Consider the following 18,743-nt stretch of genomic DNA (forward strand, 5'->3'; position numbering starts at 1 on the left):
CAATTACAAAGTTATTGTCACTATAAATAGTCTTTAGTCAAGGTCTTTACATAATTGGTGAATATAAGATTGGAAGTGCAAATTTGAAAATGTGGGAGCTGTGCAGTATGACTATCAGAACATTGTGATACTAGTTGAGTTGTTCAGTTTTGCCTTCAATATAAGATGCTTCTTTGGGAGCTGTACTTTCTTTACTTGACAGAATGGACAGTAAAATCGGTGTATACAAACATTGCATGGATGATCAGCTGATATGTTGCAGTTTCAGCAGCGGGAAATCAGTATTAAGAGTGAAGTATATAGGACAGTGTCCAAATGATAAGGCAATAAAGATAGCTGATATTTTGAACATGAGCTACAATATATGGAATGTGGAGAAGTTGAGAGTGATTGATGTTATCGAGATTCTGATGGAAAGTACAGAACAGCCAACTACAGCCAAATGTGAAGATGTTGTTTGCGGTGGGCCTCACACTCTGGCCATGGAGGAGGCTTCGCAATAAACAATCTGATCTTCCGGTGGCTCAGCACTTCAACTCCTCCTCCCATTCTGAATCTGACCTTTCAGTCCCGGGCCTCTTCCATGGCCAGAGTGAGGTCCACAGTAAATTGGAGGACCAGCACCTCATATTTCGCTTGGGTAGTTTTACACCCCAGTGGTATGAACATTGAACCCTTCCCAGCTCTACCATAGCCTACAGTCTCCGCCTCCTCCTTTCTTTTTACCGGCTACCTCCCCCGACATCAGTCTGAAGAAGGGTCTCGACCCGAAACGTCGCCTATTCTTTCGCTCCATAGATCCTGCCTCACCCGCTGAGTTTCTCCAGCTTTTTTGTCTATCTTTATTGCAAAGATCAGGTAGCACCATAAAAGCTCATTTGAAATTTCACACTAGTGCAACTCAACATGAATGTATCTTTAATGTGGCTTTAGCAAAAAATATATATTTTCATAAGCTCAGTGCTGAGAAACGCATGAGTGCATTTTCGAATTTCTTTGTTTTCTCCCAATATTTTGTTTCTCTGTATGGATACTTTAGAATTCATAGAATTTTGATTTTTATTGTTTTCTTTTGTTCACTCAGGTTATATCACTCAACTAAAATATCGCAAGGATGATAATTCTTTCGCCATTTTCGAACGTTATTCATCCAGTACATGGTACATTACAAGCTGCATTTTCAGTGATATTTTGTGAAATACATTGGTGAATTTGCATTTGAAAGAAAATGGGAAAATTAGGAACAGTCAGCTAATTTGTCCATGACATGTCATGGCCAAATTGATTAAGATTTTGCGGAGGTGATGGTGATTGAGGGTAGAGCTGTGAATATTGTCTATGTATATTTTAGTCAGCCATTTGATAAGGTTCCTCATGGCAGGCTGGTTTTGACTTGGGAGCCATAGTGACTCAGTAGTTTAGATTCAGCACCACCATTCAATATGCTTTGAAAATCCAAAATCTGTACACTGTTCCTGCCTATTCCGTATATCCCTTGATTCCATTAGCCCTAAGAGCTGAAATTAACTCTCTCTTGAACACATCCAGTAAATTGGTCTCCACTGCTTTCTGTGGCAGAGAATTCTACAGATTCACAACTCTCTGGGTGAAAAAGTGTTTCCTCATCTCAGTCCTAAAGGGCCTACCCTTTATTCTTAAACTGTGGCCCCCTGGTCCATTTGATAACGTTCCTCATGGCAGGCTGGTTTTGACTTGGTAGTCATATTGACTCAGTAGTTTAGATTCAGCACCACCATTCAATATGATCATGGCTGATCATCCAAAATCAGTCCTTTGTTCCTGCTTTTCTTGATTCCCTTGATTCCATTAGCCCTAAGAGCTAAATTTATCTCTCTCTTGAACACGTCCAGTAAATTGGTCTCCACGGCTTTCTGTGGCAGAGAATTCCACATCACAACTCTCTGGGTGAAAACATTTTTCCTCATCTCAGTCCTAAAGGGCCTGCCTACCCTTTATTCTTACACTGTGGCCCCCTGGTTCTGGATTCCCCCCAACATCGGGAACATTTTTCCTGCATCTAGCCCGTCCAATCCCAAAAGAATTTTATATGATCTACAAGAACCCTCTCATCCTAAATTTCAGTGACTACAAGCCCAGTCGATCCATTCTTTCATCATATGTCAGTCCCGCCATCCCGGGAATTAACCTGGAGAACCTACGCTGCACTCCTTCAATAGCAAGAATGTACTTCCTCAAATTTGGAGACCAAAACAGCTCACAATTATCCAAGTGTGGTCTCACCAGGGCCCTGTACAACTGCAATAGTAAATTCTTGCTCCTCTGCTCAAATCCTCTTGCCATGAAGGCAATCATGCCATTTTTTTTATTCACCGCCTGCTGTACCTGCATGCTTACTTTTTTTTCTAATTATTATTATTATTTATATTTATTTTTATTTATATTTATATATTTCGAATAGGAAAAAGTGAACAGTGAAAGTTATCTCTGATTACAATGGGACCTTATCACTGGGTCAATGGACAGAGGAATGGCAGATATAGTTAACTCAGTTAAATATGAGGTGTTGCATTTTAGCAAGACAACCAGGGCAGTAAACATCATGGGACTGGGGAGTGTTACAGAACAGAGACTGAGTGGCACAGGACATTGTTCCCAGAAAGTGGCCACATAGGTAGACGGTGGCAAAGAAAAAGATTCAACAAGTTTGCCTCAATCGGTCAGGGCACGGCGCGCACATGTTGGAAAACCATATTATAACTGTTCAAAATTAGTGAGGCCATGTTAGGAGAATGAAGGATGTTATTAAACCGGAAAGGGTTTACAATTATTTATGAGGATGTTAATGAGTTTGAACGGTTTTGTTATAAAAAAAAGGCCTCATTAGCTGGGTCATTTTTTTTCAAGGAATCTAGGAGACCAAGGAATGGGCTTATGGAAGCATATAAATCATGAGGGCATAAATAAGATGAACAGCCAATGCTTTTTAGCCAAGGTGAAGGATTCTAAAATTCCATTTAAGGTGATAGTGGAAAGATTTATAAGGAATCTGTGAGACAACCTCTTCATAGTGAGGGTGGTGCACATATGGAATGAGCTGCCAAACGAAGTTGCAGGGACGGATACAGTTATGACATTTAAAAGGAATTTGGACAGATACTTGAAAAGGATAGCTTTGGAAGGATAATGTCAAGATTTAGCCAAATGTGGCTAGCTCAGTCAGATTTCTTCTCTGGCTTGGATGAGTTGGTCTGAAGTCTCTGCTTCAATGCTGTACAACTCCATGGCTCTGTGAATTGTTTTAGAAATATGTATTCACTATAGTGAACTATTCCCATTTGGATAAAAGTATGGAAATAACAGTCCATTGAAAATAACAGTCAGTTGCCTAATGGTACAGGGTAGCACAAGTGAATGAACAATCACAATAGTTTTATAAGGTCTCAGTGGGTAAGGTTTCTTTCATTTGATTATTTTTTTAAATGTTTAATTTCAGAATATCTATCTTCCTTGCTCTAATTGGGTCTAATAGTGCTTGGGAAAGACAGGCAATACAGTAACAGATTATGTTCCACTACTGGCGTACAATTTCAAAACACATCTTATGTCAGGGTGTGTGAAAAATTAATTTCTACCCTGGGTGTTTTTTAATGGAATGAATGTATGTTGCGTTTCTCTAAATGAAGGTTGACTGCCTATGTGGTTAAGGTGTTTGCGATGGCACATAACATGATCACAATTGACCGAAATGTACTGTGTGGAGCTGTGAAGTGGCTAATATTAAAAAAACAGACACCTGATGGTCACTTTGTGGAAGACTATCCAGTACATGACCAAAGCATTATGGTAAGTAACATGTGTTTTGGCTGCATAGAAAAATGTAATTATCACATAGTACAACACAATCAGAGGATATTCCTAACAGCAAGACTTTGGAAATTCGTTGACAAATGGGACAGTTTTCCTTTCATTTGTTCACAGAAAGCAGACAGCCCCAGGTCATCTGCCTTTGTTGACAATTACAGTACGGAAACAGGCCATCTCGGCCCTACAAGTCCGTGCCGAACAACTTTTTTTTCCCCTTAGTCCCACCTGCCTGCACTCATACCATAACCCTCCATTCCCTTCTCATCCATATGCCTATCCAATTTATTTTTAAATGATACCAATGAACCTGCCTTCACCACTTCCACTGGAAGCTCATTCCACACCGCTACCACTCTCTGAGTAAAGAAGTTCCCCCTCATATTACCCGTAAATTTCTGTCCCTTAATTCTGAAGTCATGTCCTCTTGTTTGAATCTTCCCTATTCTCAAAGGGAAAAGCTTGTCCACATCAACTCTGTCTATCCCTCTCATCATTTTAAAGACCTCTATCAGGTCCCCCCTTAACCTTCTGCGCTCCAGAGAATAAAGACCTAACTTATTCAACCTATCTCTGTAACTTAGTTGTTGAAACCCAGGCAACATTCTAGTAAATCTCCTCTGTACTCTCTCTATTCTGTTGACATCCTTCCTATAATTGGGCGACCAAAATTGTACACCATACTCCAGATTTGGTCTCACCAATGCCTTGTACAATTTTAACATTACATCCCAGCTTCTATACTCAATGCTCTGATTTATAAAGGCTAGCATACAAAAAGCTTTCTTTACCACCCTATCTATATGAGATTCCACCTTCAAGGAACTATGCACGGTTATACCCAGATCCCTCTGTTCAACTGTATTCTTCAATTCCCTACCATTTACCATGTACGTCCTATTTTGATTTGTCCTGCCAAGGTGTAGCACCTCACATTTATCAGCATTAAACTCCATCTGCCATCTTTCAGCCCATTTCTCCAAATGGCCTAAATCACTCTGTAGACTTTGGAAATCCTCTTCATTTTCCACAACACCCCCTATCTTGGTATCATCTGCATACTTACTAATCCAATTTACCACACCTTCATCCAGATAATTGATGTACATGACAAACAACAAAGGACCCAACACAGATCCCCGAGGCACCCCACTAGTCACCTGCCTCCAACCCGATAAACAGCCATCCACCATTACCCTCTGGCTTCTCCCATTCAGCCATTGTTGAATCCATCTTGCTATTCTTGCATTTATACCCAACAGTTGAAACTTCTTAACCAACCTTCCATGAGGAACCTTGTCAAAGGCCTTACTAAAGTCCATATAGACAACATCCACTGCTTTACCCTCGTCAATTTCCCTAGTAACCTCTTCAAAAAATTCAAGAAGATTAGTCAAACATGACCTTCCAGGCACAAATCAATGTTGACTGTTCCTAATCAGACCCTGTTTATCTAGATGCCTATATATATTATCTCTAAGTATCCTTTCCATTAATTTGCCCACCACTGAAGTCAAACTAACAGGTCTATAATTGCTAGGTTTACTCTTAGAACCATTTTTAAACAATGGAACAACATGCGCAGTACGCCCATCCTCGGGGACTATTCCCATTTCTAATGACATTTGAAATATTTCTGTCATAGCCCCGGCTATTTCTACACTAACTTCCCTCAATGTCCTAGGGAATATCCTGTCAGGACCTGGAGACTTATCCACTTTTATATTTTTCAAAAGTGTCAGTACTTCTTTTACTTTGAACCTCATAGTATCCATAGCTACTCTACTAGTTTCCCTTACCTCACATAATTCAATATCCTTCTCCTTGGTGAATACCGAAGAAAACAAATTGTTCAATATCTCCCCCATCTCTTTTGGCTCTGCAGATAGCTGTCCACTCTGTCTCTCCAATGGACCAATTTTATCCCTCGTTATCCTTTTGCTATTAATATAGCTGTAGAAACCCTTTCGATTTACTTTCACCTTACTTGCCAAAGCAACCTCATATCTTCTTTTAGCTTTTCTAATTTCTTTCTTAAGATTCTTTTTACATTCCTTATACTCCTCAAGCACCTCATTTACTTCATGCTGCCTATAATTATTGTAGATCTCCCTCTTTTTCCGAACAAGATGTCCAATTTCCCTTGAAAACCAGGGCTCTTTCCAATTTTTACTGTTTCCTTTCAACCGAACAGGAACATAAAGATTCTGTACTCTTAAAATGTCCCCTTTAAATGTCCTCCATTTCTCTTCTACATCTTTCCCATAAACCAAAATGTCCCAGTTCACTCCTTTTAAATCATCTCGCATCAAAGTTGGCCTTTCTCCAATCAAAAATCTCAACCCTAGGTCCAGTTTTGTCCCTCTCCATAATTATATTGAAACTAATGGTATTGTGATCACTGGACCCGAAGTGCTCCCCAACGCATACCACCGCCACCTGTCCCGTCTCATTTCCTAACAGGAGGTCCAGCACTGCCCCTCCTCTAGTAGGTACCTCTATGTATTGCTGCAAAAAACTATCCTGCACACATTTTACAAACTCCAACCCATCCAGCCCATTTACAGAATGTGTTTCCCAGTCTATGTGTGGAAAGTTGAAATCTCCCACAATCACTACCTTGTGCTTACTACTAATATCTGCTATCTCCTTACATATTTGCTCTTCCAATTCTCGTTCCCCGTTTGGTGGTCTATAATACACCCCTATAAGAGTTGCTACACCTTTCCCACTTCTCAATTCCACCCAAATAGCCTCCCTAGATGAGCCCTCCAATCTATCCTGCCAAAGCACTGCTGTAATATCTTCCCTGACTAGCAATGCAACACCTCCACCTCTTGCCCCTACCAATTCTATCACACCTGAAGCAGCGAAATCCTGGAATATTTAGTTTCCAATCACAGCCCTCCTGCAACCACGTTTCACTGATCGCCACAACAGCATACTTCCAGGTGTACTTACAGAGTTGACGTGGAAAAGCTTTTCCCACTGAGAGTAGGGAAGATTCAAACAAGGGGACATGACATGAGAATTAAGGGACTGAAGTTTAGGGGTAACATGAGGGGGAACTTCTTTACTCAGAGAGTGGTAGCTGTGTGGAATGAGCTTCCAGTGAAGGTGGTGGAGGCAGGTTCGTTTTTATCATTTAAAAATAAATTGGATAGTTATATGGATGGGAAGGGAATGGAGGGTTATGGTCTGAGCGCAGGTATATGGGACTAGGGGAGATTATGTGTTCGGCACGGACTAGAAGGGTCGAGATGGCCTGTTTCCGTGCTGTAATTGTTATATGGTTATATGGTGTCTATCCAGACTCTAAGCTCATCCACCTTTCTTACAATGCTCCTAGCATTAAAATATGCACATTTAAGAAAACCCCCATCTCTTATTCTGTATATTTTCTTTTTTTTCTTTCTCCTCTTGTGTCCGAGTGCCTCCCATTTCTGCTTCCTGCCTCCCATTCTGTCTACCACCTTTCGCTATTTGAGTCCCTCGCCCCAACCATTCTAGTTTAAAGACTTCTTTCTTCCCCAGAAAACATTAGCACGCTGGATGGCTGTAAATAGCCATCCCATCTTTTTGGGATCAGATCACATTTTTTTTAATTTGATTTTATTACATTAAATAAAAAGCTACTTACAACAATGGTGACCATGAGAGCACATGGTTATAAACATATCTGGTCCTCCTAGGATAAAGAAAATGTGCTGCCCCCTATGTACTATAGGTGATTTCAGTCCCACAACAATGTGATTGAGTTTCAACTACTCAACCAGACACTCGGTTGAGGACAATCAAAATAGGCAATTAATGTAGATCATTCCAGACTCACCCACTTCTCATGAATGCATGAAATACAATTTGAGCTAATGAAGTGGCCATCTTAGATTTCAGATACAGTGCGAATTTAATTTAAGTGTGGTTTCAAATTAGAAATTTCAACATTTGAAGGATTGAATATCGAAAATTTGCATTGAACTTACACTTGTTTTTTGATGAACATAATTATTTAAAATAAGAAGCAATTTAACGCATATATGTGCAGAACTGAAGTTCATCTTGTGAAGAATGTGTAGGTGAAGTTTGCAAATAGAGAGAGGAATATGGAGAGATTTTAGAAGAGATGGGATTTGGGGAATAGGGTTCTGAGAAGTACAAGAATGTAAATTGAATGCTATTAGCCATTTTGCAGTTTGTTGTTTCATTACTTGCAAAAGTCATCATCAACAACAGACATTGACGGGACAATTGACAGTTTTCCATGAGATTTATTTTGGCCATTGATTGGTGAACACAATTAAATCACCGGTTTAATTAAATTTGTTATTTGACATATTTCAGGCATTGTTTAAATCATGAGTATTTTTCATGTGCATTCTTTTACTTAAGGGAGGACTTGGAAAGGAAACCACCCATGCACCGTTAACTGCATTTGTGCTGATTGCAATAATTGAAGCTCAAAGTGTTTGTTCACAACATGTTACGGTAAATCATTTTCATTTTACAATGTAAGGGATCTTGTGGATTAATTATTTCAGAGAGGCAGAAATGTGTTGGTCAAGATTTTCCCTCAATTAATAAGACCAAATTCAGTATTAAGTTAATCATTGCATGACAGCAAATCAAAGTTGCAAAATGATGAGCATTTGAATTTCTATTTTGTTTTGTGGCAAAACTCAAATTTAGTTCCATCAACAAATATGCACAAATAACAGATTGTCCCATTAACATCTAAGACTAAGTCTGAATTCGCTAACTGGATCATGTTAATTCTCTAAAGTTCAAGTTTGGACATATGGGTGGAATTGGGCAGTGCGTCAAGGTGCAAAATCAAGTGGAGAGAGATGACCTGTAGCTTCTGTGGTTAAATGCGGGATTAGGATAAGTATATGTCCAGAGCTATTTAATGCAAATATCATTTTAGAGTTATGATAACACTATCAAGAAAGCAGTATATTACTTGGAGAGGCACATAGATGGCCTTCAGGGATCCTACGGTGCAGTACTTTCAGCTTATGCCCTTTCACTGAATGGTGTGGACAAGAAGGAAATTGTGATGAAATTTGCTTCACCAGGTAAGTCTGATTAGTTCTTGTGCCCCAACTTTAGGACATCCGAGATGTCCTCCTTTAATAAATGTGCCCCCTCCCCCTTCTGTCATAGATGGAATCCTTACCCCCCGTCTCCTCTGTGTCCCGTAATTATGCTCTCATTCTTTCCCCCACCCCCAGACAGAACAACGGTAGAGTTTCCCCTGGTTCTTGCCTCTAACCGCACGACCCTCCACTTCCAACACATTATCCTCTGATATTTCCAGCACTTCTAATGTGATCCCACCACTAATCATATTTTCCCGTATCCACCCCTTTATGCCTTCTGCAGAGACCGCTCTCTCCGCAACCTCTTAGTTCACTCGGCCCTTCTAACCCAAACCACTCAGACCCAGTGTGAACATTGAATTCTCCAATGTTGGGTAACTACATAACCCCAATCCTCTTCCTTCTTCCACCATATACCCTCCAATGTCCCACCTTATCTTGCATCTATTTCTCATTTCCCCCTCTTCAACCTACATTCCTTCCTCTGGAATCACAATTCACAGCGTTTCAATCCTTATGTCCCACACATCGTTTTTCTCTAGCCCATTCCAATCATCTGCCTATCAAAAAATTCTCCTCACCTGTATTACCCTATCACCCTATCTGAAGGGTCTCGACCCGAAATGTAACCTATTTTTCTCTCCAGAGATGCTGCCTCTCTCACCGAGTTACAGCATTCAGCATTGTGTGTCTTTTACCCTATTACCTGCCCGGCTTTGTCTTCTCCCTCCCTCTCTTCCAGATACTCCTTACAATCAGTCTGAATGGTCCCAATCCAAGATATCACCAACCCATTCTCTTCAGAGAGGTTGCCTAACCCGCTGAGTAACTCCAGCATTTTGTGCCTTTTTAATAAACCAGCATGTGCATTTCCTAGTTTCTACGAGGAACTGGGATATCTGCTTTGAAATAGATGCTGCAGTTAATTGGCACATTTTTCACTAATTACTATTTTTCTCTGGCATCATTTTAGATCAATCACACTGGCCAGTAGGCGGAGATGCTAACTCTCTATATACCATTGAAGCCACGGGATATGCACTTTTATTCCTCTTGCAGCAGAGGCAGTATGACAAAGCTGGTAAATTAGTGAGATGGCTGTCAAAACGAAGTGAATATGGAGGAGACTTCAGCTCTACACAGGTAGAACAACTGCATATTTAATGTATTTTGCACATCATTAATATAGTTGTTGACTGAACATCTCATGTACAATGTGCACCTAACCAGAAAAACTAGAAAATAACAATTGCAAAAGGAATACATCTGTTTAAAATGCATTTTGACACATCCTTTGGGCTTCTTAGAGAAACATAGTAAAACAACAGCATACCTTTGATGGGTGGATGAGCATATTTTCTGCACTTTGGACTCTATTCCAGCGTACCTTTAATACACTAATGTTAAACAATAGTTGAATAACACATTTTCCAGTGAACCTGAAGTTTGAAGGGGGTGTGTGAAATAGGAGCTAGTGTTTCAAGGGAATTGCAGGAACCCAGGCTCGATGAATGAACAGATTCCGAGCCCCAGTGAGTGGCCGTGGAGCATAGGAAATATTACCCCGTGAGCCAGACACCCCAGCGTGATTTCCAAATAGTAGAATAACAATTTATTGGAAATTTACTGTACTTAGCAGTGTCTATATAACAATGCCTGAACATCTGAGATGTGTCAAAGTTCAAAGTAAGTATAACATAATTACTTTTGAGGTCCCAGATTTGTACTCAGCATTTTTGTAAAATTTGAATTTGAGTCTTTCCCAATTTGGAACACTCTTTCTGGAACATTTTTCAAAACCTCTCATTCGTTTGTGTGTTTTGGTGGAAACCATATAACAATTACAGCACGGAAACAGGCCATCTCGGCCCTACAAGTCCATGCCGAACAAATTTGTTTCCCCTTAGTCCCACCTGCCTGCACTCGTACCATAACCCTCCATTCCCTTCTCATCCATATGCCTATCCAATTTATTTTTAAATGATACCAATGAACCTGCCTCCACCACTTCCACTGGGAGCTCATTCCACACCGCCACCACTCTCTGCGTAAAGAAGTTCCCCCTCATATTACCCCTAAACTTCTGTCCCTTAATTCTGAAGTCATGTCCCCTTGTTTGAATCTTCCCTATTCTCAAAGGGAAAAGCTTGTCCACATCAACTCTGTCTATCCCTCTCATCATTTTAAAGACCTCTATCAGGTCCCCCCTTAACCTTCTGCGCTCCAGAGAATAAAGACCTAACTTATTCAACCTATCTCTGTAACTTAGTTGTTGAAACCCAGGCAACATTCTAGTAAATCTCCTCTGTACTCTCTCTATTTTGTTGACATCCTTCCTATAATTTGGCGACCAAAATTGTACCCCATACTCCAGATTTGGTCTCACCAATGCCTTGTACAATTTTAACATTACATCCCAGCTTCTATACTCAATGCTCCGATTTATAAAGGCTAGCATACCAAAAGCTTTCTTTACCACCCTATCTATATGAGATTCCACCTTCAAGGAACTATGCACGGTTATACCCAGATCCCTCTGTTCAACTGTATTCTTCAATTCCCTACCATTTACCATGTACGTCCTATTTTGATTTGTCCTGCCAAGGTGTAGCACCTCACATTTATCAGCATTAAACTCCATCTGCCATCTTTCAGCCCATTTTTTCCAAATGGCCTAAATCACTCTGTAGACTTTGGAAATCCTCTTCATTATCCACAACACCCCCTATCTTAGTATCATCTGCATACTTACTAATCCAATTTACCACACCTTCATCCAGATCATTGATGTACATGACAAACAACAAAGGACCCAACACAGATCCCTGAGGCACCCCACTAGTCACCTGCCTCCAACCCGATAAACAGCCATCCACCATTACCCTCTGGCTTCTCCCATTCAGCCACTGTTGAATCCATCTTGCTATTCCTGCATTTATACCCAACAGTTGAACCTTCTTAACCAACCTTCCATGAGGAACCTTGTCAAAGGCCTTACTAAAGTCCATATAGACAACATCCACTGCTTTACCCTCGTCAATTTCCCTAGTAACCTCTTCAAAAAAATTCAAGAAGATTAGTCAAACATGACCTTCCAGGCACAAATCCATGTTGACTGTTCCTAATCAGACCCTGTTTATCTAGATGCTTATATATATTGTCTCTAAGTATCTTTTCCATTAATTTGCCCACCACTGAAGTCAAACTAACAGGTCTATAATTGCTAGGTTTACTCTTAGAACCCTTTTTAAACAATGGAACAACATGCGCAGTACGCCAATCCTCGGGGACTATTCCCATTTCTAATGACATTTGAAATATTTCTGTCATAGCCCCGGCTATTTCTACACTAACTTCCCTCAATGTCCTAGGGAATATCCTGTCAGGACCTGGAGACTTATCCACTTTTATATTTTTCAAAAATGTCAGTACTTCTTTTACTTTGAACCTCATAGTATCCATAGCTACTCTACTAGTTTCCCTTACCTCACATAATTCAATATCCTTCTCCTTGGTGAATACCGAAGAAAAAAAATTGTTCAATATCTCCCCCATCTCTTTTGGCTCTGCAGATAGCTGTCCACTCTGTCTCTCCAATGGACCAATTTTATCCCTCGTTATCCTTTTGCTATTAATATAGCTGTAGAAACCCTTTGGATTGACTTTCACCTTACTTGCCAAAGCAACCTCATATCTTCTTTTAGCTTTTCTAATTTCTTTCTTAAGGTTCTTTTTACATTCCTTATACTCCTCAAGCACCTCATTTACTTCATGCTGCCTATAATTATTGTAGATCTCCCTCTTTTTCCGAACAAGATGTCCAATTTCCCTTGAAAACCAGGGCTCTTTCCAATTTTTACTGTTTCCTTTCAACCGAACAGGAACATAAAGATTCTGTACTCTTAAAATTTCCCCTTTAAATGTCCTCCATTTCTCTTCTACATCTTTCCCATAAAACAAAATGTCCCAGTTCACTCCTTTTAAATCATCTCGCATCGCATCAAAGTTAGCCTTTCTCCAATCAAAAATCTCAACCCTAGGTCCAGTTCTGACCCTCTCCATAATTATCTTGAAACTAATGGTATTGTGATCACTGGACCCGAAGTGCTCCCCAACGCATACCTCCGCCACCTGTTCCATCTCATTTCCTAACAGGTCCAGCACTGCCCCTCCTCTAGTAGGTACCTCTATGTATTGCTGCAAAAAACTATCCTGCACACATTTTACAAACTCCAACCCATCCAGCCCATTTACAGAATGTGTTTCTCAGTCTATGTGTGGAAAGTTGAAATCTCCCACAATCACTACCTTGTGCTTACTACTAATATCTGCTATCTCCTTACATATTTGCTCTTCCAATTCTCGTTCCCCGTTTGGCGGTCTATAATACACCCCTATAAGAGTTGCTACACCTTTCCCACTTCTCAATTCCACCCAAATAGCCTCCCTAGATGAGCCCTCCAATCTATCCTGCCAAAGCACTGCTGTAATATCTTCCCTGACTAGCAATGCAACACCTCCACCTCTTGCCCCTCCAATTCTATCACACCTGAAGCAGCGAAATCCTGGAATATTTAGTTTCCAATCACAGCCCTCCTGCAACCACGTTTCACTGATCGCCACAACATCATACTTCCAGGTGTCTATCCAGACTCTAAGCTCATCAACCTTTCTTACAATGCTCCTAGCATTAAAATATGCACATTTAAGAAAACCCCCGTCTCTTATTCTCTGTTTATTTCCTTTTTTTTCTTTCTCCTCTTGAGTCCGAGTGCTTCCCATTTCTGCTTCCTGCCTCCCATTCTGTCTACTACCTTTCGCTATTTGAGTCCCTCAAATAGCGAAAGAAACTCAAAACTCATTAGTTTTATTGGTGATAATCTTAAAGGCGCATAAAATAAGTATTGGAATAGATAGAGTGAATGGACAGATTATTTATACCCAAGAAGACATACATTTAAGTTGATAGAGGCAAGCCTCAATACACACCTGAGGAGCAATATGTTTACTCTGAGTAGTGGGTAAATGGAACAAGCTGCCAGAAGAAGTAATTGAGGTATGTACAATAACAGCATTGAAATGGACAGCACTTGGATAGGGGTATATGGTCCAAAAACAGGCAAACTGGACTTTATGATGGAGTATCATAGCAATGTTACAAAATTTTGAGATTTAAAAAGTCAAGTTTCTAATTTATCCCATCAGATAAAGCATAAAAAGACGTGAATTAAATACATCTTAAAAAACACTTTTATACATAAAAATAAACTACTTTCTTTTACTTGGTCCTCCATAAAATCCGTCCCAGTTGGCGGCATTGATGGCTTCAGAAGCTGCTTTTAAAATCATTCCAGCGATTAACTTGTCAGGTGAATTTTTATTTAAAACCCACAGAACGGCCGTTGGAACGATTCTTTAGCAAAATCTTGCACTCCAACAAATATAATTCAGGACCAGGTCGGGGAAAAACCCAGTTTTAACACCCCCCCCCCCCCCCCCTCAAACGCGCCAAAGTCGCGCACACGGCCAGTGGGAGAATTGCAGCGCCGCTGAAGGTAAGTTTTGTAACATACCTAGTATCATGGTCGACATTAACATATTGGGCTGAAGGGCTTTTTCCATGCAGTAAGTCTCTATCTCGATATATTGCTACTCCACGCAAGTTTAGTGAACATGCATTTTTAGTCTGAAATTTCAGCAAATATATTCAACAAGAACACTTTGCTTTCCAGGCAACGATGGTTGCGCTTCAAGCAATGGCCACGTATCTGACTGATGCTCCTCCTATCAAGAAGTCTGAATTGGATATCGATCTATATGTTCCCAGCAAGCAATATACTTATCAATGGACAATTCGCCCAAAAAATATATATGTCGCAAAATCAAGAACGGTTTGTTTATATTCTCCAGAGGATTTACATATGTATTCCCATTTATTTATTAATTCTTGATCATTTGTAATGTCTTTTCTATAACATCCCTTTCATAATGTTATTTTCTAAGGGGATGTTCACAAGTGCAGGAAGTAGCCTCGTTGTAATCATCAATGTATCGGAGGAAGTGTTGGGGGATGGTGCCAGTGTATGTCTGGAACAAGTACTGTTGATGTAACTAAGAAAAAGGCAGCCATAGCTGGAAAATACTCGGGTACCCTTGGCTATACCGTATCTAATAGTCAATAGTGCTTTATTTGTCATGAAGGCAACTGCACAGTGACATTTATTTTGCTTATATTCCACATGCAAGCGTTACCATGGTTGGTGCCATTATTCAAAGTCCGGTCGGTCCGTGCACTCGATGTACTGGAGCAGTGTCCACGAACTGACATCCCTCTCCTCTTCTCTCCTTGATCGGCCATCTTTGTGTCCCGGGGGTGCCTCTTGCAGATAACCTTGAAAGCACTGGAAGCATTACCCCATTCACTCCCCTATTGGTCCTTGCTCTACACGACTTCTCCAGCTCCCTTTCGGTTACAATGTCTGCCAAGCATTCAGGCGAGTTTCTGATCCCATCAACTGCAAGGCTTTGGGCGAGTTCCCGCCGACCGTGAGCCTTTGGGCAAACTCCAACCAGCCTTCGAGCGAGTTCCCGCCGACCGTGAGCCTTTGGGCAAACTCCAACCAGCCTTCGAGCGAGTTACCGACGTCTGTGAGCCTTCGAGTGGACACAGAGTCTTTGGGTGGGTTTGCAGTCCTGCTCGAGACCACGGCGGTCAGATCCTCCATTGGTTCACTGCAGATGAGTCCTCCTCTGCCTAACCGCATCGGGCATGTCAGGCCTGCTTGCCGGAATGTCCCATTTGTTGCTTTGTTGTAATTTGCAGAAAGTGAGAGCAGTCAAATGAGAACCCACTTTTGGTGTACCCGGTGTGCTCTACTTTATATCAGTGAGACTTTAGACTCGGCAACTGTTTCATGGAACATTTATGATCTCTCCAACTAGGCCTGCTGGATGCTAAGCATTTTAACTCTCCATCCCATACTGACCTAGGTTTCCTGCATTACTAACATGAGGCCACACATAAACTGGAGGAACAGCACCTCATATTCCACTTTGGTAGCTTATAATGTAATGGTATGAACATTAGATTCTCTAGTTTTAGGTAACTAACCTACAAACAAATCCCTTTTCTCCCACTTCCCTGTGGCCCTCCTAGACTTGCACCCATTTCTCCCCATCTGCCAATCTTCCACCTATATTTCTCCTCACCACCCGGTCCTCACCACAATCACTCCGAGGAAGGGTCCTGACCCAAGACGTCACCCATCCATGTTCACCAGAGATGCTGCCAGACCCACTGTGTTACTCCAGCACTTTATCCTTTTATTAAACCAGCATCAGCACTTCCTTGCATCTTCAGTACTTTTAATGCTAGAATCCATTTTAGCTGATAATTTGCTTCAGGTTAAGTTTTACTCTGTAAAATTTAGCAGATTCAGTGGTACATCAGAGAATTATATGTAGGTCAGTGATCAAAGGACAATTCTTAAGTTTTCCCATCCTCATACTGGAAGCACGAACAGCATGGAGGAAATTGAGACACTTGGATGGGTGTGAATGGGAAAGGCATTTGGAGATTTGCAAGGGGCTGAGTGAAAGCACAGGAAAAAGTTGCCCAAGGTGTCGGCAAAGCTTCAACCTTGCTTTTTGATAATGCTGTGTCTGGAAAAGTGGTTAGTTCCAAGTGCTGGTTGGCTATTACTTCACAAATCTCTTTGGGGTTTATAAAAAAAGATTGAAATTTTAAACTAAATTTGCTGAGAGATATTTAATGATGTATTTTCCAACCGTGTCCATTATATTTCCTGCTCAGTCACTTTTAGGCATCCTACTGGGGCACAGGGAGCATGGGTGTAATCTGGAGTCCAACCTGGTTAGCTAATGGACAAAGTTTGCAAAAGGCTTGCATATTGTTAGTCTATTTAACTGCCTTAAAAAAGATCCAGTAGTAAACATCCAAAACATCAAGGGTACCTTTATCACTATTGCTCCATGCATTGGCCACAGGATGAAATTAACTATTTGATCCGGGCAGGGAGTTTAGGTAAAGCAAATCCCACTGTTGGAAGGACAGCAATACTGCACAACAAGAACTCATTCCCTTTCTCATCTTGTCAATCACATTCTGAGAACAAGGACCCTCCATGCCTGTTTTGTCCTTTATCAGAATGTGACAGCATAAAATATTAGTATGTCATATAGTAAAGGTATTGGTGCACAAACCCTGGTAATCTTATCTGAGTTCTGTTTCATTGTATTTTTACTTGATGAGACTAATATCTAACCTATATTTTTATTTCAGTTTAATGACTTCGCAAATTTTACTGTACAGGTAAAGGGGCAAGGACAAGGATTACTAAAAGTAAGTGCTGGTCATTAATGTTTCTTTGGTTCCTTCTGGATTTATTAATGGCCCTTTTTTTATAGACCTGATAACCTTATATAATAGAGTGATCACAATTCATTTTAAAGCACCTTACTTCTGACAGACAATGGCCAGATAGGAAGATAAATGAATATTACTCCTGTTCACTCATTTCATTTTCTGCAATAGGCTCAAAGTGTCAGAATGTGAAGAATGCAAATACAAACAATAGTAGGTATGTTACAAAACCTACCTGAATCGTCATTGGGAATCTGCCCTCAGCCATGTCGGCGATTTTGGCGCTGTTTGGAGGGGGCGGGTTTAAAACGCGATTTTTACTAGGCTGTACTAATCGCACATGTTCAGCCTAGTAAATCATTAACGAAAAATCGCTGCAAGACCCGGTCGCAAAAGGTATTATTAGTTTTATAGGCCTCGATAATATAGTTATAATAGTTTTAAAATTACTCTCTGATTTCTCTCGCAGCCCCAGGGTTTTATAAAGCAAACAATTAAAGGTATGTACCTTATTTTTACATTAAATGGGGCATATATATAACCCTATATATCAAGTTATCTATAGCGAGTGGTTCATTTTGGGCTTTTTATATCCCGCAGTATTTTTCTCGGCATTTGAGGGCACTAATCCAGCGCTATGTCAACGTTCTAAACCAGCGCGTTCCACATGAACCCACTAGAAAGCCGATTTAAATGGGCATTTATTTACAGCAATTGAACACTAAATTCTTTCCATTTGGCCTATAAATTAATGTAAATTAGATATAAAAATCATGTTATATTGTGAATTATTTGTGAATAATCTTTGGACACTTAGGCTATTTAAAAATGTTAATCTTTCCTTAAGAAATGGGCGTTTGACTATCCAAGATCACAGCTTTTTTGTAATGTCCATTGAAAATCAATAGGGAACAAGATGCTAATTTCCGAGTATGAAAATGGTCATAACTTTTTTAATACTTGAGATATGAAAGTGAATTTGGTGTCAAATTAAACTTATTGTTATGCTTTATCTGATGGGATAAATTGCAGACTTGATTTTTTAAATCTCAAAATTTTGTAACATTGCTAACAATAGCAGAATGAAAATTGAGAAAAGGCCTGATTTTAAGTTGGTGAGGGAAAACAAAGGAGAATGTTTTAGAGAAAATAAGTACAGGGTAAGGGTAGACGTCTTTGTAGATACCACAGAAAATATATAGGAAGGAACTGCAGATGCTGCTTTAAACTGAAGATAGACACAAAAAACTGGAGTAACTCAGCGGGACAGGCAGCATCCCTGGGGAGAAGGAATGGGTAACGTTTCGGGTCGAGACCATTTTACAAACTAGTTAAGGAAAAAGGGAAATATAGTCTGCCTAGATACAAGAACAAGCAAGCTAATAATAACACTGTGCATGAGTGATGAAATAACTGCC

At 40.3% G+C, this 18,743-nt stretch overlaps 1 protein-coding gene across 1 annotated transcript in view; it reads left to right on the plus strand.

Moving 5' to 3' along the window:
- LOC129716370 (complement C3-like) overlaps positions 1-18,743 on the plus strand; it is a 156,301-nt gene that overhangs the window by 84,770 nt on the left and 52,788 nt on the right. Inside the window, exons 25-31 of the mRNA XM_055666241.1 lie at positions 1,085-1,160; positions 3,666-3,825; positions 8,233-8,328; positions 8,768-8,918; positions 9,916-10,085; positions 14,675-14,833; positions 17,245-17,304. Of these exons, the coding sequence (XP_055522216.1) occupies positions 1,085-1,160; positions 3,666-3,825; positions 8,233-8,328; positions 8,768-8,918; positions 9,916-10,085; positions 14,675-14,833; positions 17,245-17,304 (872 nt within the window). The remainder of the gene's footprint in view (positions 1-1,084; positions 1,161-3,665; positions 3,826-8,232; positions 8,329-8,767; positions 8,919-9,915; positions 10,086-14,674; positions 14,834-17,244; positions 17,305-18,743) is intronic.

Source organism: Leucoraja erinacea, unplaced genomic scaffold, assembly GCF_028641065.1.
Source record: "Leucoraja erinacea ecotype New England unplaced genomic scaffold, Leri_hhj_1 Leri_221S, whole genome shotgun sequence".
Lineage (NCBI taxonomy): Eukaryota > Metazoa > Chordata > Chondrichthyes > Rajiformes > Rajidae > Leucoraja > Leucoraja erinaceus.